The sequence below is a fragment of the Heliconius melpomene genome, chromosome 14, assembly GCF_056956725.1.
Source record: "Heliconius melpomene rosina isolate 202511_hmr_F chromosome 14, ASM5695672v1, whole genome shotgun sequence".
Lineage (NCBI taxonomy): Eukaryota > Metazoa > Arthropoda > Insecta > Lepidoptera > Nymphalidae > Heliconius > Heliconius melpomene.
This window is the reverse complement of record NC_140402.1, coordinates 2,324,813-2,352,177: the sequence shown is the minus strand read 5'-3', so window position 1 is coordinate 2,352,177 and position 27,365 is coordinate 2,324,813. Positions and strand designations below refer to the sequence as shown.

General features: G+C 33.1%; 2 protein-coding genes across 2 annotated transcripts in view; one reads left to right on the top strand and one right to left on the bottom strand.

Moving 5' to 3' along the window:
- Positions 1 to 27,365, top strand: part of fdl (beta acetylhexosaminidase fused lobes) — a 72,832-nt gene that overhangs the window by 31,093 nt on the left and 14,374 nt on the right. The gene's annotated exons all lie outside the window — the stretch shown is intronic.
- On the bottom strand, positions 86 to 26,656 carry LOC146531903 (uncharacterized). Its single transcript, XM_085197402.1, has 5 exons — positions 26,469 to 26,656; positions 24,161 to 24,512; positions 15,881 to 16,010; positions 1,028 to 1,123; positions 86 to 736 (listed from the first exon to the last, which is right to left on the bottom strand). Exons 2-5 carry the CDS (start codon positions 24,289 to 24,291, stop codon positions 632 to 634), a joined length of 462 nt encoding a protein of 153 aa, XP_085053528.1. The 5' UTR covers positions 24,292 to 24,512; positions 26,469 to 26,656; the 3' UTR covers positions 86 to 631.

Below are 27,365 nucleotides of genomic sequence, written 5' to 3'. Positions count from 1 at the left end.
TCATACAAAATGTATATCATATATTTTGTCTAGTTTCACATAGTTAGTTTTTTATTTAATGAGGGTAGATCAAATAAAAAGACTGTTTGTTATATAAATATAATATAAGCCGTGACGCACACAGAACTATAAAATCGATACATTTGTGTGCTATAGATATTTGTCAACTTGTAATTATTACTTGTAGTTCAAGTAATAATATTCAAAACCTTTATTTTTTATTTAACTATCTACTGTTGTAGTATATTATTTACTAAAAATCAATAAATAATTTATATTAGTAGTATAACTATATTATATCCACACATAGCAGGTTCGGCAGAGGGAACCTGAGAACCTGATGTTAAGACATTCCGTTCCCATTAAGAAATTTCCAGTTGAATTCTAGAGGCATTGCGTGTAAAATATTTCATTTCGTCGGGAATCGAACCCACATCCTGCCGCGTTTACTGTCGCACGTTTGTACCTCTAAGCCGCGACTGGCCTCTTATGTAATATATAAGTAGTGTACTTCAGTTTTCCTTCTCTACCTACTAAAAACACATAAAGTGGACAATTACCAAGCATTTTCTTATCGCCTTTAGATTATGTACGTCAATGTGCATTAAATAATGATAATATACATTATTTATTATAATTTAGTATCACGTAGAAGTACCGCGGCCTCATAAGACGGTAACCCGCTGTCGAGTCTCGTGGTCTTCTTGCATTTCGGACAAGGTTCGGTTAATACGTCCTAGAAGAAAAATATAGTATAAGAGCCAGTTAGTTATTAATGATCTCTTAACGCTTAACGTTTGTTGAATTGCAAATTTATCAATGTCCAGAAAAAAAATGGTTGTAAATGATTGTAAAACAATACCTATTAGAGAATAAGTATTAAATGGAAAAACTGTATAAAAATTTTAGCGTTAAAAGATATTATAATATCGTCAAAGTTTTCTATCCAATATCTAATATCGAATATCCTCAATTATTATAAAAAATATTGCAATTTGTATGATCACATATCGAAAAAAGTAGGTACCTGTAGAATATTGTTTTCCTTGTCCTCTGACGCTACTTCCACGATGCTCTCATACGCTGGAGGAGGACCAGCAGGTACGTCTTCTAGCTGCAGTTCCTGCGAAATTTATATTTATTTAAAAAAAGTATTTATGATTACATTGGCTTCCCGCTTCTGCTGGGAAGACAGATGGAACCTAGTGTTAAATCACTCAGTTCCACATTTCCGCCGAAATTTCGAAACATGTAAAGTGGCAGCACTCGCTTTACTTTGTTGAGTGAGAAAATCAAATACATTTGTAAATAAGGAGTTGGTACACAGTGGGGAGCGTGGGGAGTGTCTTAGCACTGGGTCTCCTCAGCCTACCCTACTGCACCCTGTGGGATACAGAGTAAAGCTAAAAAAAGAGTAGGTACATATGTACTTCATAAGATATGTAGTAGGTATGTTATAGCTTTAATACAAACACCGCTTGGCATTAAACAACAAATCTTTTAATATTATGTTATTATACATCGACAAACCACTAATTCTGAAGGTTTACTTTACTTTAGTATATTGGTATGCAGGAGTACGTGACATGCTACATGCCTCCTATACTGTAATTATAACCTATCATGGCGTGCATCTATTGCTTACACTTGGTCCCGAAACGCACGCGAACATTTACTATTCTACAATGTTGGAAATCATTTTTATAATGTTTGTTAGTTATCCTGTCACCTACATTTATGTGGTTTTTTAAAATCTGAAATTTTGAAATCATTAAATTGATTTATAATCTACCATCTCTTATCTTTTTACTTCGCGTCTGTAGACAGATGGAGTCATACACAATTCATAGATATCTATGAAAGGGTTAGCTTTAATTGCAAGAACTGTGGGTATAAGTGAAACGATTGCAACTTGCCTAATAAATGGATTATATAATGGATAAACACAAAAAGATTTTTCAGTTCTCACCAGTTCCTGAGATTAGCGCGTTCATCCAAACTCTTTAGCTTTATAATATTAGTATGGGTTTTGTGGTTACGTTGTGCCAAATATGGCAGAATCGTAAAAACAAGTATTTAAAAAGAGATTAAAGCTATATTTGCATATTTTATATCGTCATAATATCATTAGCTTATTATAAGAGGTACTAGGTTCCTTCTGCCTACTCCGTTGTATGCGGATTACAACGTAAAGTAAAAAAAGAGTAGGTAAAATAATTTAATTTTTCACAGTTACAATTTGCTTTGAAATTTATAACTTTAGTCATTAAAAATGAATATAATCAATCTGGGAATAGACTATGAAAGTATTCAGTGTTGAACTCGAAAGCACTAGACGCCGTCGCGCTCAAAGAGAGTGGCATCCAATCTAGTCTCTACGAAACAGGAATTTTTGCGAATGCAAAGAAACGAAACGACTCGGCTTCTTATGTCAAAATGCAATAAACTTTGTCGACCTTGCGATGGAATATGAGCTTTGGTTCTCAAATTATTAAAAGTACTTTAAATAAATTAATTAAATTATTTTAATCGGTACTATAATAAAAAAGTAATAAAACTGTCTCTGTACTTTTGAAAACTCTATGTGGAGGGATTTTAGGGATATACAGGTTGGAATTGTCAGCACAGTTTTAACTACTCTATAAAAGTCTAATATAATTCGGAAAAAAAATAATTCCCAAAAATGAAAAAGTTATTTTTTCAAACAAAATAAATAATAAAATTATCGTTTTAAAATAAAACGCCATTTGTAAAGTATAACATAGGCACGCACACACTTAGCTGTCAAATTGGAAACGTCGCACACGTATGTGTGCGTCACACGAAATACAGGTATGGATAAAAATCGTGAAATGACAAAAAAATCTATGTATATTGGGTGTATCTAAGTATGTATGTACGTATGTATGTATATATTTATGTATTTGTATGTAGGCATGTATGTATATATTTGTATGTATGTATGTATGTATATATGTATGTATGTATGTATGTTGTGTATTTATCCGTGTATGTATGTTTATTTGATAAATAACGTATTTATATTTGATAGTATCATATTTATTATTACTTTTTGCACCTTTTCGCTATCTTTTATATAATAAGTCCTTTCAAATGGTTGCCTGTAAGAAATCGCTTTTAGTGATAAGGCCGCCATTGCACTATGTATTGTCTTTCTGTAATTACTGTTACTGTACTGATTCTTTGTTTATTTTAGTGCAATAAAGTATTATTATTATTATTATTATTAAAATTCCTACGTCCAAACTGTTGAGGTACCTTGATTAATTTCTTAGGTGTGGGTTTGAAATATATTACCCTATATGCAGTTTCAATAAAAGAAGCGCTGTCTCTGTATAACAACTATCTTTATATTTTATACTAGCGGACGCGCGCAGCTTCGCTAGCTTATTTAGAGGTGAATTCTAATAAACCATGAATATGTGTTCAATGAAATATTTTTAAGAGTCGAAATTTCAAATTTTATAAAAATCGGTGTCGATTTGAAGATTTTTCCATACAAACATTCAACCCCTTATTTGCACCTTTAGGGGTTGAATTCTAGAAAACCATGAAACATATGTTCAATTAAATACTTTTAAGAGTCTGAATTTCAAATTTTATAAAAATTGGTGCCGATTAAAAAAAATCGATACAAACTTTCAACCCCTTATTTGCACCCTTAGCGGGAGAATTATAGAAAACTATGAAACACGTGTTCAATTAAATACTTTTAAAAATCTAAATTTCAAATTTTATAAAAATCGGTGCCGATTTAAATTTTTTTCCATACAAACTTACACCCCCTATTTCACCCCTTTAGGGTTATAATTTTTTAAAATCCCTTCTTAGTGGATGTCCAGATTACGAAAGTAAACATCTGTCCAAATTTCACGTTTCTACGCACAGCGGTTACGGCTGTGCGTGCGTCTTACCTCAGTCAGTGAGGACAAGTCCTTTTATATATATAGATTACATTTTGAGAGCATCGTTCTGAATGGTTCTCAAGAACCTAAAAAACAATATTTAAAATATTGTTTGAATGTCATTTGTAAATAAAATTTGGTTTAAATTAAATTAAAACACATATACTATACATATAAATAAATACATAGGTACTTATAGGCATACTAAGACAGAAAACTAGTCGATTTTGAATGAAATTTCTCTTAAGAAAGTTCCTACGTAATCTATATATATAAAATCGAAAGGTCACTCATCACGAAATCTCAGAAACTACAAGTGCTAGGAATCTCAAACTTTGCATAGGAGTCACTTATAGGACGTAGGTGCTCGCTAAGACGGGAATTTGCAATATTCGATTTCTAAGGGATTATTTTTGGGGTCGAAAGTTTGTATGCAACTTCGTTACTATAAATGCTAGGAGTCTCAAATTTTGCATGGACGTCACTTATAGGACGTAGTTACTCATGGAGACAGAAATTAATAATAACGTAGTTCACGCAGGCGAAGCCGCGGGCGGGTCGCTAGTTATTAATATATGTTCATTACATATTATGTTATTACATACTGTTCCTACTTATACTAAGAATCTATTATTCGTAGGAAAAATCACGTAGCAATTATTGCTAATATCTTGTGATTTTTATCAAACTGAGTATCCTTCTTATTACCAAATTGTAGTATCATTATCGTCTTGGGAAATCTGTGGGCTACTGGTTATGAAATTATAATGTATCCGATAAATATTACATCTGGCTCTTGGACTATTAGTAAAGTTATTTGTAACTGTTCTTCTAATGGTAAGAAAATAAATGATTGTCTTACAGAGACTTGTATTAGAATAATCTATATAGTATAAGTATTAGAATATCATAGCGCAGCATAGCACAGAGGTACAAGCGTGTAACAGTAAACGCGATGGGTTGCGGGTTCAATTCCCACTTGAAAAAATGAAGTATATTCGCTTCTTTGCCAACACGCAATACTTGTAAAACTCGGCGGAATATGAGAAGCGGAGTGTCTTTACACTAGGTTCCCTCTGTCTACCTTGCTTGACATAACGTGAAACTAAATAAAAATGAAACATTTATTTTCATGACTACGATTTAGTAAGACAGAAAGGTGACAATGACAAGACCTATAAGATATAGGTGGGAGAAGAGTGGAGAAAGGTATATCTTTTAACATAAAGTTTTTTTTTCTCCTCTACTATATTTGGTAGATGCGTGAACATCACACCTAAAAATAAAGCCTTTTATACAAAGACAACACACAGCTTAACATTCATAAGTTCTTAATATTAATAGCTGTAGCGCAGCGTACACCGGTTAGAAAGGTGAACCCTTTATGGAAAAACCAAATAACTCTTTAAAATTTTTATAAACAATATTCAAAATTAAACCTAATCTTTTTTTCAGCTTTACGCTATATTCCGTACGTACCAGGGTAGGTAGAGGGAACCTAATGTTAAGACACTTTCTGCCTAATTCTGGAGGCATTTCGTTTGTTTGTTTTTGTTGAATGGCAGAATTAAACGCCGCGCTCTACCTCGACAACAGAGCTAAGAAAATGGAAATATTAATCATTTCACAACCTATCGCAGTTATAGTAACACTCTCGTCCCCTGCCAATGAGCCTCATATATAATTATTTAAGTATTTAATCCTAATCTTTCGAAATTAATCAAAAATATGCGTTTTACTTTTGCTCTTATAAAACCAATGCTTTAAGCCTAATTGCATATGCTACCACTTACTTACCTATGCATGACTATCTAAGGGCATTGAACGCAGTTTAAATCGGTCTTTCCGTTTTTTTTTTTTAAACTTTTGCTATATTATTATATAAAAAAATAAGTTAGGATTGAGGCCAGTCGTGGCTCAGGGACGCAAGCGTGTGACTCTAAACGTGACAGGTGTTAGGTTCCATTCCCATTCGGTAATGAAATATTTAATCTATATATAGAAAATCGAAAGGTCACTCACTCATCACGAAATCTCAGAAACAACATGTGCTAGGAATCTCAAATTTTGCATAGGCCTTATTTATAGGACGTAGGTGCTCGCTAAGACGGGAAATTGCAATATTCGACTTCTAAGGGGTTGTTTTTGGGGTGGAAAATTTGTATGAAAATTCGTTACTACAAATGCTAGGAGCCTCAAATTTTTCATCGACGTCACTTTTAGGACGTAGGTACTAATGGAGACAGAAATTAATAATAACGTATTTCACGCAGGCGAAGCCGCAGGCGAAGCCGCAGGCGGTCGCTAGTATTTATATATTAGAGTTCTGCCACACAACACGAAAATACTTTTAGAGTTCGGCGTAAAGTGGGAGGCGGAGTGTCTTAACACTAGGCACCCTCTGCCTACCGTACTACACGCGGGATACAGCGTGAAGCGGAAAAAAAACAATTTAAAATATCATAATAGCTTGAAGAACCCTTACTAACGTATTTAGGTCCGTAGGTACTCTAGGACTTGGGCTTGCTTGTTGTGATACTAACTTAACGACGACTCGACTGTTTAGATTTAGTTAAAGCTGACTTAGCCAATCTTCCTTCGCCTTTGACTTGGTGCACTTTATAGTTACATTGTTTATAGTGTTTGGTGATGCTGTGTCGGCTTTGAACCTGAGACAGTTCTTGGTGTGATGATGGAATAAAAGAAAAATCTAAATGATAAATAAAATTGTTTTTTTTATTCTCACGCTGTATTCCGCTTAGAGCTGGGTAGGTCGAGGGAGCCTAGGAACCTATTGTTGAGACGCTCAGTTCCCCATTAAGACACTTTCGTTCCACACTTTCCGCCTAATTCTTGAGGCATAACGAGGAAATGATAATATTATATTTTATTCCCCTGAGTGGGAATAAATTTTATGACTTACTATCAAATAAAAATACTTAAAGTTAAGTTAAGGAAATTAAACAATGAAGCACAACTTTTCGGTATTAACGCCTAGTATGTAAAAAAGCTCTCAAAGCTAAACCAATAGTAAAAGGCTTTGTCTTAAATCTGCTTTAACGAATATATTTACTTTTAAAGTAGTTCAATTGGGCTTAAGTTTAAAGTAAGGCAAACATAAAGCATTTTATATAGTATCCAATATAGATGTTGGATTACCAGCTAAAATCATTTATTTTTGAAAACGCGGCGGGTTCCTCCACTCCACCCGTCGCAGACGTGGAGAACGGAGTGTCTTAACACAAACGTTTATTTTTGCATTGCGTATACTACGCAGTGGCTCTCAAATGATTATTGATAAAAGAAGAATGTTTATTTATTTAAAATCTATGTAAAATCAAAATAGTTTATATATCTTAGAATATAATAGAAACGAATATTTGCCAAAGTCTCTAAAAAAATATTTTCACGTTATATTCTCAACCTTTTCCAAAAATACATTCCATTACAGAACTTACCCAGATAATAAATAGAAGAAAAAAAACTATTTGTAAGCTCGTACGTTCTTCTCATACAAGCGGTATTTATCTATCCGAGCATGTAAAGTCGGCGGGCAGAAACCAATTATCGCAAATGCGATTTTTATTCCGGCCACCGACGATCGTTAAGTGCGCAAGGTTTCAACCCTCCAATGCTCGCGTTGTGGTCACATTATACATTATCGATATTATTATATATTTTTTTGTTATTTTATTGTTTTATTTATCTCTTGGTGCTACTAATAATTGATTAATATAACACGATAAAAATGGAGGAGTACCATAAAATTACCAGTTTGTTCACCTAGTTAGCTCATTAGATATGTATCAAAACGTACCATTTCCTTATCTTTCCATTTTAGTTTTTACATCAAATTGTACATATTGATCTACAACAAAACAAATACCTTTGACCTCAAACTGTAAGTAATGTTTGAAACTACATTAACATACTTAACAAACAAGTTGAAAGATATAAAAGACTGTTTATGAATGGCTCTTCTGTTTATTTTTACCCTTTTAAAAACTGGCAATCAATAAATTGATTTTAGGAAGCACAGCTATCAATCTATCTATCTATCATCAATGGTCGTTGCGAATGAATGTATCAACCACTTCACCTGTTCAAGTGGAGAGCGGTCTATAGAAAAAAATAGATTATTCACTAGCTAATTAGACGGTATTCTAAATAAATTATTATATTTTCTTTGCTCTTACAAAATGTTATGTGAATCCCGCAGTTCTGTGCGTCCGTATTTCAATTTAGTTTGCAATCGCCATACAATCATAACCCTGGGGCTTATGGGACCGCCTTGTACCGAATAGCTGTATAAGTACGAAGAGCAACTTTGAATTCCTTCAATAGATTCAAGTTAAATGAAACATATTATTAGTTGAAAACTATTTCAAAATACATTTAAATCTAAAATAGATTTAAGAACGTAAAAGTTTTACTTTAAATATTTAGAGATAGATTAAATAAAAATATATATTTTATTTTAATTTTATTGAGAGACTTCCTACTTTGGATTCCTTCAGATTCCTACTTTAGTACAAATTATTGTATGGCTATAATGTAAAGGTGCATTTGCACTAAATGAAACTTTACAAATGTACCTATACGATATAATAAATGCATGCATAATAAAAAATGCATTATCTGATAAGATATATTTCTCGAAAATAACGTATTACGTCTATTAGCTTTAGTTTTAAATAAAACATTAGTTGTTTCAGTTCTCAATCATAAATATGACGTACACATCCTATATCTTATAAAACAAAGTCGCTTTTCGTGTCTGTCTGTTGTTTCTAACTCTTCTTCTTCTAAACCACCCAACGGATTTTGATGCGGTCTTCACCATTAAGTCGAGTATTTTTCGTATAAGGTTTATATATAGTTTATTATTTGTACATTCTTATGTAAATTAAAATAAATACGATAAATGTGTATAAAGTCCTACCCGTTGAGACACTTTCGCGCATGCGCTACTCTAATGGTAAGTACTACATGAAAAAAATGTACTGGAGTATTGTTCCTCTTAATAACATCTACAAAAAAGTCCGCGAGTGCATATTTGTATCTTTTAAGAATAACGTGTAGTGATCATTTTTCTGTCTAAAAATAATAATTTCAATATATTTTTTATTGTGAGGGATATTTTTCCATAATGGTATTAATCCTTATCCTTTAAAATACTTTATTAATTTTCTACGTTAAACGAAGATAAAATTTGCTTTTTACAATATTTCAAAATTGCGAATAGTTTTACAGAAAAACGCATTTAATTGTTGACACATCCCGCCGTTGACACATCAGCTGTATGTTACTCAAGTTTCACTTATCCCTTACTCTGAGCATATAAATAAGTACATTAGTTACGTTGGCCATTTAATGTAGACCAAAACTGTCTTTTACTGTTTTTCATTTTAATAAGTACTTTAGAAGTTGTCACAATATCAAAAAAATCCTTGCTGCGAAACGGCTCGCCACTCGCCATGCGTCCGCCGTGCCCGCTTGCCTTACACGCATCGGTGGTTCAGTGGTAGAATGCTCGCCTGCCACGCGGGCGGCCCGGGACAGAATACCCCCTTCAGCATTAACCACAAGCTCGAAAAAAAAAACCCGGCTGCCTCTATAGCAACGAAGATTTAGTTAGATGCGTTTGCACGTATTGGATAATTGGAGTTGAATGTATTATTTAAGTAGTTAAAGCCGGCGAAGCCGCAAGAGGGTCGCTATTATATATATAACTATAAAGGTATCATTAAGTGATCGCTACGATAAATAATAATAAAAACTGTAACTATATAAAAATAGTATGACTGTATTTTATAAAAGCAATATTATAAATGTATTCTACATTCAATACAATTATGCTTTTTGTATACCATATTAAAACAGCATACTCGAGTACCTACTGGGCTTGTAGGTACGTACTAGCTGGAACGCCAGCCCCTCTCGAATACGTCTGTCTGGACTGCGTGAATGCTCGCCCCTAACTCGATTAACAGAATGCCTGGTCTAACGAGTTATGGGGATTCTGTCGATCGCGGAAGGTTTTGGTTAATCTGAGCTTTGGATTGGTTATTTTTTATATTTAGAAATAATGTCCGTGTGAATTTTCACGCAGTATCCCGCACATAAATGTATATATCCCGCATATAGCAGGTAGAGGGAACCTTACGCATTGAGGGCGGATCTCGATGCCACTCTTTGTCTTATTACCAGAACGATAAAATTAATTCGTCCGAAGTTGGAATCGAACCCACAACCGTCGCGTTTACAGTCAAGTTAATGAGCCTTAAAGGTTTAAAGATAAAAATCACATTAAAAGTATCCACAAGTATTTTCAATATATTATGTTTATACTGTGGTAGTCATATTTTTTCATAATACATATTGAAATTATAATACTTCAATCAGTGTCAAGACCACTCATTAATGTTTTTATATTTTATTCTTTTATAGAGGTGGATATGTGATGTTGTAAAGGATTTTACCTAAAATAAACTTTAATTTATTTTTATTTTTAGCTTCCCACTGTGTTTCACTTTTCCTGGTTCCCTTTGCCTTCCCTACTATATGCATTTCGATATGGGTATCCACATGCACATAGCAGAGAATGAAAGGGAAGCTGGAAATGTAACGTGAAGATTCCATTAAGGCACTTCCGCTTTCCACATTAGGCCGAATTCTTGAGGTGTTGCATAATGAGCGGCGGAATTAAACGCTGCGCTTGCCCTCCTTAACTTACAGCGAAGAAATGAAAATATTAAATATTATACTCCCCTAAGTTTGAACCGAAACCACAGCCGTTGTTTTTTTACTATCACACCCTTATGCCACTCGGCCAAGACAATCTCGATTTTTTATTTTTCCATACAACTAAATTATTTATTATACGTAAGTTGGTGCGGTGCAAGTGCAACGAAAATATGATGATGTCCTCCAAAGGGTATTTGCCTTTTGCTCTATATTCAAAGACCTAGTCTTAACTACAAAATTACGCGACACTTTAACCAGAACAATTAGATCTCACGTCTCACTTAACACCTAAACGAAGCCTAGAAATCCTTTGTACGTAGCTAAGCAGGTTTCTCCTTAAAATCTGAAGTAGGTATGATATAATTTTTTCTAGGAACTACGCTATAAATTTCTTATTTTTCCTTATTTATTTAATTCTAGAACATATTTTTTTATTTTTTCAAGGGTTAAAGAAATTTGTGTGAGTAGAAATGTGAATGTAAGTTTGTTACGCTTTCACGCCAACACTACTCTATCAATTATCATGAAACTTTTATTCTTAAAGGTATTATAAAGGACATATGATACTTTTTATTAAACAAATATTATTCTTTGGCTTTTAAAATATAAAAATAAGCGTAAGCGAGTGAAGTCACGTTGGAGTCTCTAGTTTTTAATAAATGTTATGTAGGACGTTTCCAATTCATCAGTCAGTTAAACGTCAAAGAGAATTTACTTTAGAAGCAAACAGTTCATAAGTATAAACAGAAAAAAAACGAATTAGATCAAATCGAGTGAGTAACAAATAAATAATCGAGTTCGTGGATCTCGTCACAAATCAACGTAATCGCCATCAACTTGACGAGCAGTTTATCTAATCGAAATGTCTGTTTGGGGGTCCATTCCGTCACCCGTCTCCGGAGGCCGTGAGTCATTGGTGTCTACCGAAATAAATGTTTCTAGCTTACTATTATTATATATGTATGTTTATGTATTTGGTAATTCCTTGTGGGTTCGATATCTTTTATAGGACTTATATTTCAGGAAGTAGTTTGTGTTAGTGTTTTATGTATGAAAATGATTTGTTTTTTTTATTTATTCGTATTGATATTCTTAGAATTATATGTTTAACCTGATAATTTTTTTAAAAATACAAACTTAAATGAGGCCGTCGTCGTTGCCTGCCAATGCAATGCGTTGGAAAATTCGGCGAAAAGTGTAGAACGAAATGTCTATGTCAATTTTTTTCACAAATTTAAAAAGAATGACATTTTTCTTCTGTCTTTTTCTATTTTAATTTAAAGCTCATAAAACCAGCTCGCAGCTTACAAAAAGCTTTCCAAACGCTCATTCACCCGTCGCCGCACGTAACTAATCTCCAAATAGCCCCTATTTGGTGGTAACCGTCGCCGTGACGTCAAACGGCTGTGGAACAATAATTCCGTTCAGGAAAGCCGCTAACGTCGTTACCGCCGCAACGCCTCTGACGGAAGTTGGGACAAACAGTTAGTTCCTCTTGCTTTGAATGGTTTTCTGTTTTGTATATAGCTATGTAGATAAGTGAGTATAGTTTGGCTATTTCTTAATGTTTCTTATGTTTATTTCGTAAAAGATTATTAATTTAATTTTTTTAATAGCGGCCCCAGCGCGGCTTCGACCGCTTTTTCATATTTTATAGATATCAATATAAGTATATGCACGGCAAACACGGTTATTGTCACTTAAATTCCTAACCTGCAGAAATTCCTAAATGTTTCTCCAAAACGCCGTCTATCGGCCAATGAAAGTCCCATAAAATCCCAGAAACACAAACAGAAAGACAGACAGATTATTAAATTTTATAAAATGTATTCAGTAAATGATAAATTAATATAAATCAACTAATAGTTAATTTTAAATACAATATACTTTTAGGTATACTAGATATCGCTTTGGTAGTCTTATCCACTTAAATGCTCTATACTCACGAGGCAAGGCCTGGTGTTGACTCTGATTTTCGCAATGCCCGCAGTCACTACTTCCGTAACCTATTAACTCACTTTATATTGATTGCCCTCTTACTGTGACACGATGAATAAACCATCTTTTGATAGACCTTTTTAAGGGCAATTTTGAAATGCTCTCACTAATTATAGATGAAGATATTCAATGATTGAAACAGTTGTAAAATATTTGTTTATTCTAATTACAATAAGGTTTTGTACAAGATTACTTAGATACTAATAATAGCGATTATAAGAAAAATCTTAAGGATAGATAAAATATTTCCCCTCCTCCCCATTTTTGGCACAATTTTCGAGACATTGCGTGTTGAGAGGCGGGACTCAACGCCGCGGTTTGTCTTGTTACCAGAGCGAGATAATGATTATAATTAGTTCCCCCCAGTAGGATAGATCCCACAATCGTTACTGTTACAGTCAGACGCTGTGCCAACTGCTGCTGTTGCTGTGGTTTCAACATTATTAACATATTTTTTATGAACATTAGTGATATGTTACAAATCAATTCATTGGTTCATTATTGGTTTTTAATAAAAACACGAATTCTAGTAGATACATCGGTATTTTTATCCAATTTTATCTTTTGTAATTACTTAAAACGTCAAAGGGTTATCATTTATGTAAATAACTTAATTATGTGCGGGAGAGAATACTTAAGAACATAGATACCCACAAGTAATATTTAACTCTTAGTTACATTTTTGTCGCATTTTATACGTTTTTAATATAACGAAAGTTTTATATACGCTGAAAGCTGTTTCAAAAATAAGCTTGTTGAACACCGAAAGTTGCTGACATATATACCTACTTATTTGTAGAATAAATATTAAGGTAATACTCTTATTCAAAATACCAAATATTATACCATGATAAAGTAGTTGAGATCATTGTGATCTACCGGACTATAAACGCGATGGGTGACATAGTGCGGTTTAGTTCCGCCATTCAATACCTAAGCAGAGCCTCGAAAATTTGATAAAAGATGAGGAGTGTCTTAACACTAGGTTTTCTCTGCCTATCCTTATAGCAGGGATGCGGGACAAAGAGTGAAGCTATAAAATAGAAAGTAGTAGTTTTAAAACTTACTACTGGGACTTATGTTTACTAAAGTTTTCACAGGTCTATTTAGATAGTTAAAGCGACCTCTTAATGGGCTATTATAATGATATGATAGAGACGATTATGAGGAATGATAGAGACTGTAGAAATCTATTACTCACTATGCCTATGTTTTAATTAGAAAATACCTTCTGTTGAACCAATTCGTTATTGTTAAAATGCACTTTTAATTAATTCATTAAAGGATTTATTAATTATACAAATATGCCGATCATTTACATACAAACTAATAATATAATAAGCATTTGTCTATTTGTGTTGTTTAATGGAAATCTGCTTAACGCTATTAATCTGTTTCACGTTTGGTTAGATATACAAAAACATTTGTAATCTATTTATCTAATTATTTAATCTAATCTAATCTAATGTTTACTTTAAATTAGGAACGTTCAGCGTACTAAATGTGAAACTATATACCTACGAATAAAATAGTGATTTCAATTTTTTTTAAAGTGCTCTTTCCCTTTTTAGAATTTTTTTTCAGCTTCACGCTCTATCCCGCAAATAGCAGGTTAAGCAGAAACAACTTAGTGTTAAGAGTTTAAGACACTCCGTTTCCTACTTTCCACCGTATAGTACATAGTAAAGTAATGAAAATATTATTTATTCCATTTTCTGGAAAGGGAATCGAATTCACAATCTACCGCGTCCACGGTCACACGTTTGTGCCCCTGAGCCTGAGCTACAACAAAACTAGGCCTAGGCCTAGGCTTGCTACCTTACTATTATCAAGGTCAATACCCGAAAAATCTTAAAAGACAGAAATCAAAAGTTAATGAAATCTAATTATAAACTTATTTGCTAAAAACTAGATGTTGTTGAGAGTTATTTCATTTCTTGACCGGCGTTGAGTTCTGGGAACGGAGTGTCTTAACTGAGTGTCTAGTTTCCCTCTGCCTACCCTGCTGTGTGCGGGATACAGCGTGAAGCTGATTCTTGATTCTATTTCATTTCTTACGTGATCCAAATATTTCTCTACAAATAGTTTAAATGAAATAACAAAGGATGCACCGTAAGAATAGTCATTCGTTAACGAATGAAATCAGATTTTCGCCGTTTACTTAATTCAACTGCGCTTTTAACAAACAAACATGGACAAACACAATCTGGTCTCTTTGTTCTGCTGCTTCACACCAGTTTGTACTGCTTTTTAAGATAAGTTTAAAAAGATACCCTAAAAAGTTAATGGGGGAAAAACGTCTAGAATGTTTCTAGTTTTGGTCTAATCTGCGAAGTAAATACTTGGATTTTTAATGTATTTCAATATTTAGATTTTCCTGATTGCGCTTAATACGAGTTGTGCTAATGGAACTTAAGTAAATCGTATGACGACATCGGGGCGAAGAAGGTACGAATTGGCTTAGTGATTTTAAAAGGTTCCTTTCCTCTACCAGTGAGGTTAGATAAAAATATGATTATAGGCACAAACGTGCGACGGTTGCGAGTTCGATACCCAACCAGCACAAAGCACGGTGTTTAGTTGCGCCAATCAATTCGCAATGTCTCGAAAATTCGGCAGAGAACGGAAGTATCTGCAATACCTACAACGTAGAAATGTTTTGTCATTATTTTATTATTTCTTTGCAAAGAATACAATAAACTCAACACATATTGTAATTGTACAATTTCGGAATTCGCATGTTCAAAGCTGTCATCAACATATTCGTTGCGTTTTTCGTGGCTTACCATATTTCCAAATAGAACGTGTTTTTGGCAATTTTTTGGTTTTTAAATAATAATTTTAATTTAATATAATCTTTTTTTGGTTAGATACTATAATATTGTATCAAAATAAATAGCACGACACTTGTTTCTTAACTACCTAGCTCTATAGAAAGTTGCGTGTACTCGAGTCCTTGTACTATTTTTAATATATGACGCAGTTTACTTTGTATAGGGAGACAGAATTAAATAGTTAATTTTTTATTAGTAAATATAAGATTTTTTATTGAAAACTATTTTTATTTTGTTAACCGGAGGGCCAGAGTGCTTTAAATTTTAAAGTTCTTTTTCTGTCTATACATATATATAATTTTTTTAAATGTTACATTTGGCTATTAAATAAAATGACATAATTATTATTTAAAAAAATTAAGTAATATTCCTTACCTGTCCTAGTCTAGCATCAGAGCTGACTGTGTAGACGCCGCAATCGGTGACGTCTTCCGGTTTGTCCGAAGGTGTGGTTCGTCGCCAGCAAGCCGCGCATACTGCCACGAGCACTCCACAGAGAGTTGCACTGATATAGAAAAAAATATACTGTTAAAATTATATAATATTATTTTTTGTACTAAAATACGCATTAAAAATAACTATTAAATATAATAATATTACAGAAGTGGAGTTATGTCTATAAGACATGTCTTCCAACCAACCAATAGAGATTGATAAGTGACAATTGCAATACTATATTAATTATATACAGACTTATTTAGTTTGAAAGAGGATTTTATATAGGATATCTTCAGTTGTATATTAAAAAACTATCTAATATATAAATTTACAAATCGTTTTTTTTTTATTTTAACATATATATTTTTCAGTTCTTAATTCAAGGCGTTTGGGGCATGCCGCTTGAGCACTAATCACTTCTCCAATAGTAATCACTCTCCACGTTGTATCCAAAATCACTCTCCACGTTGTATGGAGAATCGCAAATAATCGTTATACTTATTATACAACGAATGAGTGACTAATTAATAAAAGTTCAAACATTCACGGAAAAATCTTTTGTCAATATTAGTTTTTTATTTTCTAAAGGTCGCTAAATAAATAGCGCATGCAACTGGGACAACGGCTCTCCTTCCGGCTTCGAAAATGCAAATATACCATTGGCCAAAATCCATTGAACGTTTTAAACAACGAAATTGTCAAAAATATATACGGAAATAACAGTTATTTACAATTTTGGTTAATGGAAATATGTTTATATAAACGTTATTTGGAATAGAATTCTTGTATTCTATAGATACTTTAGTTTTTTTATATAGTTTTCGTAAAAAGTAATTAAAATGTTTGTATTTTATTAACCAGACAGGCTTCCGGTCGTTCCTATTTTTAAAGTAGTCTCAAACTATACTAAAATTTTATGCGAAATCGAGAGATTGATCTTTCGACAATAGAATTAATCTTTTCTATACATATTTGAAAAGTCTTGTAAAAAATTGATTAGCTTTTTTAAAGCTAAGAACATTTAATATATCCGCCGAATATTTGGAACATTGCATGTTGAATGGCGGGACTCAACGCCGCGCCTTGTTAATAGAGCGAAGAAATGGAAATTAATAAATAATAAATAAAAAACTTCCCTCGAGTGGAGATCGAACCCACAACCGTTGCGTTTACAGTCACAGTAAGTAGGTTAATTTAAATGAAAGGAATTAAATGCAATTTAGATGAAAGGTATGCTCGTGTGTACATTTGATCTGATAAAGAATATATTAATTGATGAAATATATTTATAAAACTCATCAGTATTCAAACCTGTTACTTTGTAAATGTCAAACGGTGACCGTTTGTTGACGCCATTATAGTATAGATGAACCATTTAAGTTAAATGCCGCGCCGGCGGAAATATAAATAGGGTTTGTCTCGAGATAATGTATATTTATAGGATAAGAGGGATTTAAGGTCAGTCGGCGATTATGCGCTACAGGTTGTGGGTTCGATTTCCACTTGAGGAAATTAAATATTAGCATTTCTCCCCGTTTTATATGTGGCCGTCGTGATACAGTAGGACAAGCGTGTGACTGTAACGTGACGTGAAACCAATATCCTACTTTTTTTATTATATTTCTTCCAAGGCAAAACCGTAGCGTAGTGTTTCGCCACTCAACACGCATTGCCTCTAAGATTAGGCGGGAGTATCTTAACACTAGGGTCCCAACCTACCCTACTATACAATATTAAGGTAAAAAAACATAAATACACGAGTCTGTATGTATATATTTTTCTTATATTTATACTTTTTAATTTAATAAAGAACAATAAACATTCCACGAATCCTTAAGATTACGAGTTATTTTACTTTTTAATTTTCAATTAAATATAATAAATTTGTATTTAATTAAATAATATTATACTATAACATGAAAACGTTCAGAATAACACTTTTTTTTCATTAAAAAATTAACCTTATAATACCTTTGTGTGCTAGCAATCTACTTTAGAGGTAATATATTTAATCCTTAGTTTCTTCCGCGCTAAACCGTCACAGGATATACGTAGAGGTAACTCAAAGACGTACATAGCTTAGATTGTCTAGATTCTAGATTGTACGAGACGTGAAGTAAATATATCTTTGATACGGTGTTTCAGCTATTTAAAGTTTGTGCACTAAAAGTTGAGATGAATTCATTTGTACATTTAATTTACTATGATATTATTTTGTATATGTATAGAGGAGGGATGGGAGAGAGGGATGAGGGAAGATCTAGACATTTCTTAGATATTCTGCTTTAAAATTTATACTTGACGATTTTTTTTGCGTGTTGAGTGGCAGAATTCAACACCGCGATTTGCCACGACACTAGAAAAAAAATAATATTTCAATTTCCTCAAGTGGGAATCCAACCCAAAACCTGTCGTGCCAGGTCTTGACGTGCCAGGCCCTGGCCAACAACTGGCCTTAGCTAACCATGATGTAAAATAATTTTATTTCAGTTTATTCTAATTAGTTTAATTACTGAGCTTTCCCTACAACGACAGCGGGGTCGGTGCCAACTGTGCCCCCAAGTTTTCTTTCTATTCTAATTTTTAAATGATCTTTTCACTCGAGTTTTCCTTACAGAGGGTATTATATCCAAACCTTGATCGCCCTTATTCGTTTCACCGCACAAACTGACAACTATGTATACTCGTAGTAAGTACATTCTATTCATTGGCGTTAATGTGCTTATATCATTAAATTTATCTCCGCATTGAAGCGTAGCGGCGCAATTGTGTGACTGTAACGCGACGGTTATGGGTTCGATCCTTACTCGAGGAAGTGAAATATTTATTTACGTTTATATTTCCATTTCTTCGTTCTAGTGTCGTGGCAAAGCGCGGCGTTGAGTTCTGCCACTCGACACGAAACGCCATCAGAATGAAACCCTCAAAGTGGGGAACGGAGTGTCTTAACACTAGGTTCTCTCTACCTACCCTGCTGTATGCGGTGAAGCTGATTCAATTCGATTCGATATTTAAGCTTCAAGGTGCTTCTTATAAAGATTTTTATATCTCCATCTTATTTTTGTAATAGTTTGCTTTTAGATAAACGAAACTAACTCTCAGTTCTGCTGTCCCTAAAACCAACGGTAAAAGATTAGCTTAGTTGCGATAGAAATTAACGATCTACTTTCTAGAAAATATCTATTAAGAAAGATATATTTCAGGTGAAATTCTTTATAATACTCTTCTATACTTATTAAATTAAAAAATCTTCGTAGAATTTGTCCGTATCAACTCTAAAAGAGTTCGCATCTAGCCGTCCTTAAGCCCATCAATTGATATTCATCTTGGCAAAGGTCGCGGAGTTAAGAGGCCAGTAATGGAGGATCTTAACCTTTTCACCTTTTTACGAAGTTTCGCCGAGATGTTTATCTTATAGAGCATTTTGTAAGGCAAAAACATGATGTTCTAGGACTAAATGAGGTACAGATTGATACCTATTGAAAAATATTCCCCTTTATTTTTTTTCTTTCACGCTGTATCCCGCTTATTGCAGCGGTAGGCAGATAGTGTCTTAACACTACCTAGTGTTTCGTTCGACATTTGTATGGCGTAACTCAATGCCGCGCTTTACGTTTTTACCAGAACGAAAAAATGATAAATACTCATTCATCCCGCTGGGAGGGAATCGAACCACCGCGACTGTCTACAGTTTATTTATATAATCTAAACTGAATGAGGAAAATGTGAATCATAAAAAAATCTAAGCAGGAAAAGCGTATGGAATTTGCACCGGCTTCTAATTATTCATATTAACCATGACTGTTTTGTTTTTCTTCGAAAATAGCGACGTACATTTTGTTTTTGTTTGTAATCCTTACAATAAGCGAGTTACAAATCCTAAACATAAAAATATTTTAGATATTTATATCTTTAAATATATAGTAATGTTTAAAAAAAATAATTAGATGCCAGTGCGGTTTTCATAAGCTTATCGTGCTATGTCTTTTTCTTTAGAAACATCCTTTTAAATGCCAACTCTCTATAATTATACGTACTTAGATAATTTTCTATAATAATACTATTAGCGGTAAAGAATATGAGGCTTGAAAACATCCGTTACCCTTGTTATGTCTATAGAAATATGGAATAATTTAAAGTAGTTTTGTTGTTACGCTTCTATTGAGTGGGTCAACGAAGCCATTATATCATTTTCTTCCTTTGTCGGTTAAATATGTAATTTTTCACGGCACGTTATTTGCTTTAGAAATGAGTAAATAGTAAAATGATTATAGTAATTATGTTTAATCTTTTTATTGTTAGGTAATTATTGAAAATAATTATTTATTATTTTTTTCTTTCATACTAGTGGAATCATCGTTTTCTAATATTTTTTCTTTTAACAGTATTAGAATCGTTGTTGTAGAAGTCGCATTATGTATTAGAGAAATTGAATATTATTTCTGGCATAGCGCAGCGTTAAGTTCCGCCGTTCAACAGGCAATACCTCCAGAAATCGGCGGAAAGTGGGGAGAGGAGTGTTTTAACACTAGGCTCACTCTGCCTACCCTGCTACATGGTTGAAGCTACACAAAAAAATCTTGATTTGCCTCAATAATTCTTGATATATAGGTCAATGCAGACAATTAGTCTATGCAAATATGATTGTTTAAAGTTCTCACACGTCAAGTTGGGCTCGTATCACTGGTAACGGAGTTCCCTGGGGAGCTTAAAGTTTAGGAACTTTTGGCATAATTGGTAACTTATAAGCTGAACGTAGGTACCTACATCGTACGTTATTGTATGTGGGTTTCGCTTATTCTAAATCAGTATCCCGCATAGCAGGGTAGGAAGAAGGAACCTAGTACCCAGAGATTCGTTTCCCCACCTTCCGCCGAATTTTTCGAGGCATTCCGTGTTGATTATAAAATTATTTCATTGAATAGCGCTAAATTAAATAACTCTAGAAACAATAAGTTGTCAACATGGAATAATGTGATTCATTTTCAATTATTTATACGTTTTAATGAATATATTGTTCTGTAAATTTGGCATTGTTATCGTAAGAAAAGTTTATTCGTTTAATATAAATTTAACGGAAATGTGTAATGTAGCTCTTATCTTTATTTCAAATGCGTGATTCCAAGATTTATATGATTACAAGATTTATAAAAAAAGAAAACTTGAGTTAGTTGTTAGTTAAATATTCACTGAAATATGCTATGAGAGATGAATTTATATCGTCCTCTAGTATATTTTTTTTTTAGTACATATATAGTAGGGTAAGCAGAGGGAGCCTAGTGTTAAACACTCTGTTCCCCACCTGCCGCCAAATGTGTCCGAGGCATTGCGTGTTGAGTGGAGGAACCAACTCCGGGCTTTTGCTTTGGTACCATTTTCTCGACTGGGAATCGAATCTACAACCATCATCTAACAGTGCCCTTGTTCGCCTGCGCCACGACGACCCCAAAAATAGCATAATATAGCTTTGAAAGATGAATTTAAAACCTACTCTAGTATATAGTTATAGAGTATTTACTTTTGCTCCTTCCATTATTATCACAAATATGAGGATATTATTGTTGTAGTACCTAATAAGTTGTCGGACGTCGAGCTAGACCCGTATTGGTAAGCAACTCTGCTGCTGCAGAAATCTCAGCCAGGAATTAATGTCGGGAACTTCTGACGAGCTTAATTGATAAGTTACTCGGCTCTGGCTGTTTGTTTGTAAGCCATCGAGTCTGTATTATATCGACTATAATATTATATAATACTAGTGGACCCGGACGCGGCTACGCCTGCTTCAACTATAAGAATATTTATTAAATATATTCATGAAATTATTTTCAATTTTCAATAGAATTAGTAAGAAAATATAAGCTTAAATAATCAAAAAGAATAATAAGTAAATACACATTATTAGAAAAAAATATCTGAGTTATTCTGAGTTATTGAAATGAACCAACAAAAAGATTAAAAGTATCTAAAGGATAGGTATTCTTAATATTAGAAAAAGTACCTAAAGTTTTCCGTGCGTGCGTACATAGATATCGACTCTACGAAATAACTAAATATTTCTCTCTATTAAGTAGGATAATTTTAGCGGGTAATATCAAATAAAATAAGAAGAGAACCAAAGTGTAACTTAAATTAATTATAAACAGCAAATAATTACATAAACATTTACAATAGTTCGAAAATGTATGAAAATTTATAAAACCGTCAACGTCATCTGCCCGTTCGCGGCGGTAATACTATACCACTCGTAGGCTAGGTCATTTCGAATCAGTGACATCTCCTTAATTATTTATTAGAATGTTATACAGTAAACTATAATTTCAATCTAGATAAAATGTTAATAGTGACTATTATATTTATTTTCATAAGGATGAATATCAAAATGTCGCGGTAACGGTTGCGTAGCGACGCGACGGTTGTTATTAACATGGCAGAATAAATTGCATGTCAAATTAGAATGTACTTTAAAATATATTAGTATATATGTGTAATGTAATGTTATATAGCCTATAGCACTTCTGAAGAATGCAGCTTTCATACAAAACAAAAACAATGAAAATTGGGCCAGTAGATCCAGAGATCTTAGCGTTCAAACAAACAAACAAACAAACAAACTCTTCCGCTTTATTATATTAGTATAGATTGGTTTTGCTTAGAAAAATAATTGTCATCTCTTTTTGATTTTTCTGTATACTTATTTATATTTAGTAGGACTTTATCAGTTCTACTATCCTACTAATACTGTTAATGTGAAAGTTTGCGAGGAAGAACGTTTGTTCAACGGTTACACAAAAATTATTGAATGGATTTAGATAAAACTTTATAGTAAGCTTATACGTTTTATGTAAAAATATATAATTTGGCTATAATATAACAAACAATAAGTTTAAGCGGGCGAAGCCGCGCACACGTCGCTATTAATTGATAATTGTAAACTAATTAAAGTTGTTTTACATTTTTGTTTAAAAAGTATAATTAGTTATTAAATTGCTTATTTGCTTGTTCATACAGCACAATTTCGAAACTACAGAGATTCCAGAAGTCCCATCATATCGTCGTTCAAGGTTATAAATTGAGGTCACTTTCTGGAAACATTAAACTCGGCAATAAGCTGCAAATAATGACCCCCTATTGTCCGACAAATATTTAATTTTTACGCGCAATTTTCCTCATAGTTAATTTAGAAACGTTACCTATAAAATTAGTCATATATTTTTTTAATTACATTTTTTTAATTATTTATTGTTTATTACATCTGAACATTTTTCGTGTAAATACTAAAATTAAATGTAGGTAGGTATGTAGGTACCGTACAGCGTGTGTTTTACGAGATATCATTTAAAATTTCTATCCATCTGCCAGGTCAAAATACTTTACAGTTTCATAAATTTTTATATTTATGATAACCATTTTCCATAACATGAGTTATGGCGTAAGTGTGCCTTAACGACTGTTTTACAAGCGCTGTACGTCTTCCTTGAAATTTAACTTTTATTCAGCTTTTAACATGTCATTTATATATTTGTAAACATAAACCTATAATATTACTAGTGGACCCGGACGCGGCTACGCCCGCTTGAACTATACGAATATTTATTAAATATATTTATGAAATTATTTTCAGGTTTCAATAGAGAGATGCGTTACGCAAACTCATTTTGGGTGACGTTTTCTAACAACAAACTTTGCAAATCGTTGCTTAGCAACGGTCGCTAGCGACGGTTGTTATTAACATGGCGGAATAAATTGCATGTCAAATTAATAAGTATTTTAATATATGGGTATATATCGTAAATAATACAAATATGAGAAAAAAAGTATCCTATGTTCATCCCGAGACCCTCAATTATCTTTATATGAGTATTTTATCACAATTAAATTAGCGGTTTGGCCCTGATTGCGTAAAAGACAGACAGACAGAGTTACTTTCGAATTTATAATATAGGTATGGATATAGATATACTATACTATATTGTATGTTTGCTTAGAAAACCATCATAAAGAGCGGCCCGAGTGGAATTCTTTTATACAATTGAATACTTGAAGACTTTTGTTGATATCCGCTGTTATAACGGAGATGAAACTTTATTATTGGTTATTTAAAAGTTTCTGTTATACGTAACTATTTCTATACAGAAGTTGAACAGATCATACCTACTTATTCTAGACTATACTATTTCATTTAATGAGGTAGTTTAAGATTTTGAGGTAACAACTGACCTTACAAAGAATATATTGACAGTGTAATGAGTGGCCTCTGACGTCTGTACGACGTCGGGGCGGGTGTGGTTGTAGTAGTGTTTCGCGTGGGCGACGGCAGCCACGGCCGCTATACGGTGAGAGCTCCCCATGGCCCAGCCGAGCGGGCTGCGCTGAGCGGCCGCGCTCGCCACCGCCAGCAGCACCAGCAGCGCCAGCGGGCCACAGCCGCACACCTGCCGCCACTACGAACCGTACTGTTTTCTCAATTTCTTGTTTTTTTTAATCTCGCAACTGCTTCACCAGCGAGGCATTTAAGCCAGTGATTTCGGCGGGATCAGCTTGGCTTCGATGTCGAACTCTTTGGGCGCATCTGTCGACAATCAAAAATCGTCATTTAATAACTATCGAAATCCGTTGGTATTGTTTTCGCGTGCATTCAAAAAGGTTGCGATTACAATAAAAGTTTTTCAAATTAGTTTCAGTTCGTTTTATTTTTGAACGTGAAATAAGAGTGTTTCAATGCGTGATACGTGAATAAAATGCAAAGCGAGTTAGAATTTCTTCGGTATTTTAGAAGAACAACAATAATTCTAATTAAATATCTTAATTTGAGATTCCGTGCCGCGCGCGAATGCTACACGAGTACATTTAGCGACGTCGTCGGAGCGGCAACTTCGCAATATCGTTGTTATTAATGATCCGCTAATTAGTCTTACCGCTCTCTCTATTGAAGGCGTTATTATTAAACCTATACGAAAATACTTGCCGTTCTATATATTTTTTTAGCATTAATTATAATTATAGTACATGAAAATTTCTGAGATATTTGCCTTATTATGAATAATTATTTTAGGCTACCATGGCGGAAACGGGATTGTGGGTGCAATTCCCACTCGGAGAATAAAATATTTATTATTTACATTTCCACGTTTCAGTATTACGACAAAGCATGGCGTTAAGTTCCGCAATTCTAAAGATAATGCCATAATCATTTGGCGGAAAGGAGTGACGGAAGTTGGTAAACACTAGGTTCTCAGGTACCTTCCTCCTACCCTACTATGTGCGGAATACAGTGTTTATAGTTAAAAAAAATTAAGTTCTGGATCAAAGAATATTAATAATATGCACTGTCAGTCATAATATTTTTCTATTCATTTACATTGACATCTAGGATTTATTAATTACTCCTTGCAAATTAATAAATACAAGATTTTTGTATGATAACTATATTATCACTTTCAATTTGAAGTAAATACAGAATATTTATTTATTATTCCTGATTTATTAAATTATTATCCATTTGTTATAATAATATTATTTATTTATTTCAAATATATACTACTGCAATGAAACCTTTTCCTGTGTAAATTGGTAGAATAGTTACTTCCGTATAATATAATACGTTTCACCGAAATTTTCACATTTTAAAGCTCTCTTTAAAAAGATAACGGGAAGTAGATAGACTCTTTAAACATCTGTGGCTTTGATACAGCTATTAGGAAGAAGATTTTCCTTTTGCAAAGAAGTGATATTATATTACAAAACGACATTTAGAATTCGTTTGTGAATGTTTAAATGGATATAACAAGAGCCGGGCGGTTTACTAAAGCCGAATGAGACTTGCTAATTATTATACATAATTATTCTATTTCATAATTTTTTTTATTATTATAACGAAATAAAAGGATTGTTTTTTGTTTGTTTTTTATAAGCTTTAGGCTGTATTCTGTTCTCTATTTTCCGCCCGCTTTGCTTTGACACCAGAACGAAGAAATGGAAATATAAATTTAAATAAATATTTTATTTCGTAGAAATCGAACCCACAACCAGTATCATTTACAGTCACACTGGCCTGGACTGGCCTGAGTAGTATGTTTTATTTAAATTTATTTTCTACATAATTTCAAATATTTCTAAAATTAAAAATTATTTGATAACTAATGTTAGAAGTTTATGGTCAAGTTAGTGCAATAGAACATCAGGCAGTGCCGTCCTATAAAGTTCAAGTAATTTACTCTGTGAGTTACAGTGTAATAGCGAAATATATGGTCATATTCTCTTGTAGCAGATGAAAGCTCACTGATTTTACGATGTCTACAAAAATTGTAGAATCCGTCGTTTTTTAGGGATTTTATTATTTTTTAAATTTCTAAATAAGTTTACTTTATTTATTAATAAGTTCAATAAAGGCCTTTTTTTATTATTTATAATATATCTATTCATCTTTATATACTTTTACTTATTTAAATCTGAGTTAAATATAAATAACAATAAAAATATATAGGTATCTTTAATATAATATATTAAAATATATTAATATCGGTACCTGCAAAAGACATACATTCACATACACGTCAAAACTTTTAACACTTGCTTTACTCTTTTACTTAGCAACTGTAAACAAAAGTTGTAGTTTTAATATGAAAGTTGGAACACAAAGCGTACGCGGGGAAACTTTAGGCGGGCGGGAAGTACGTCCCGCTCCTCTGACGACTGACGCCCGAATGATACTGGCCTCCCACCCCCAAGCAACCAACCACCAAGCACCAATATTCCGAGCTACCAACCCCCTATCCATCAAATACACGTATTATTAACAGATAAGTGACCGACCGACAGAAATAGAAACGTAAAATCCTAAAATAGACTTTTCATACGAAAATGTTAAATGTATTAACGTATTAATAGGACTGGTGTGTGCGTGTGGCTTCGTCCGTGTGGATTTTAGTATTTTGTATTGAAATTTGTATTTAATATAAACTAATAGTATTATTAAGCCTTTATGTGTAGGTTTTTGAACGTTACGTCCCTACGTAATCGTGGGCTTAAAATACATATATAAATGTAAAATTCAAGCCTATTTTTTTATTTATTTTTAAAAAAGTAAATAAACATTTATAATTAAAGTAGACTTTATAACGCTCACACCCGGATTGAAGAGCCGAAATTGGATAAGTTGAGCTATGGATAATATCAGAAATGGGCGAGTGGAAAATGTGAATCTATCTGTAGACTTTAGTGTTCATTTAACGTGAAAATCTCTTATGCGGATATTCTATTAGGTTGTCTAGTTATAGTCTTTGTTGATAGTGGTTTCCATGTCTAAGACCTAAAGAGAGTTCTTTACTCTTACTAATTGCATCAGTTTCATTAATTAAGTTTTTTATTTTATTTGTATTAAGTAAAAAAAAATTCTCTGCCCAGACAGACTTTTTTTTGCTTA

Excerpts from the sequence above, each read along its gene's own strand:
- LOC146531903 (XM_085197402.1), bottom strand. The coding sequence starts at position 24,291 with ATGGGGAGCTCTCACCGTATAGCGGCCGTGGCTGCCGTCGCCCACGCG. Across the intron at positions 1,124-15,880 it reads CTGATGCTAGACTAGGACAG|GAACTGCAGCTAGAAGACGT; the intron begins GTAAGGAATATT and ends TAAATTTCGCAG. Across the intron at positions 737-1,027 it reads AGGAAAACAATATTCTACAG|GACGTATTAACCGAACCTTG; the intron begins GTACCTACTTTT and ends TTTTTCTTCTAG.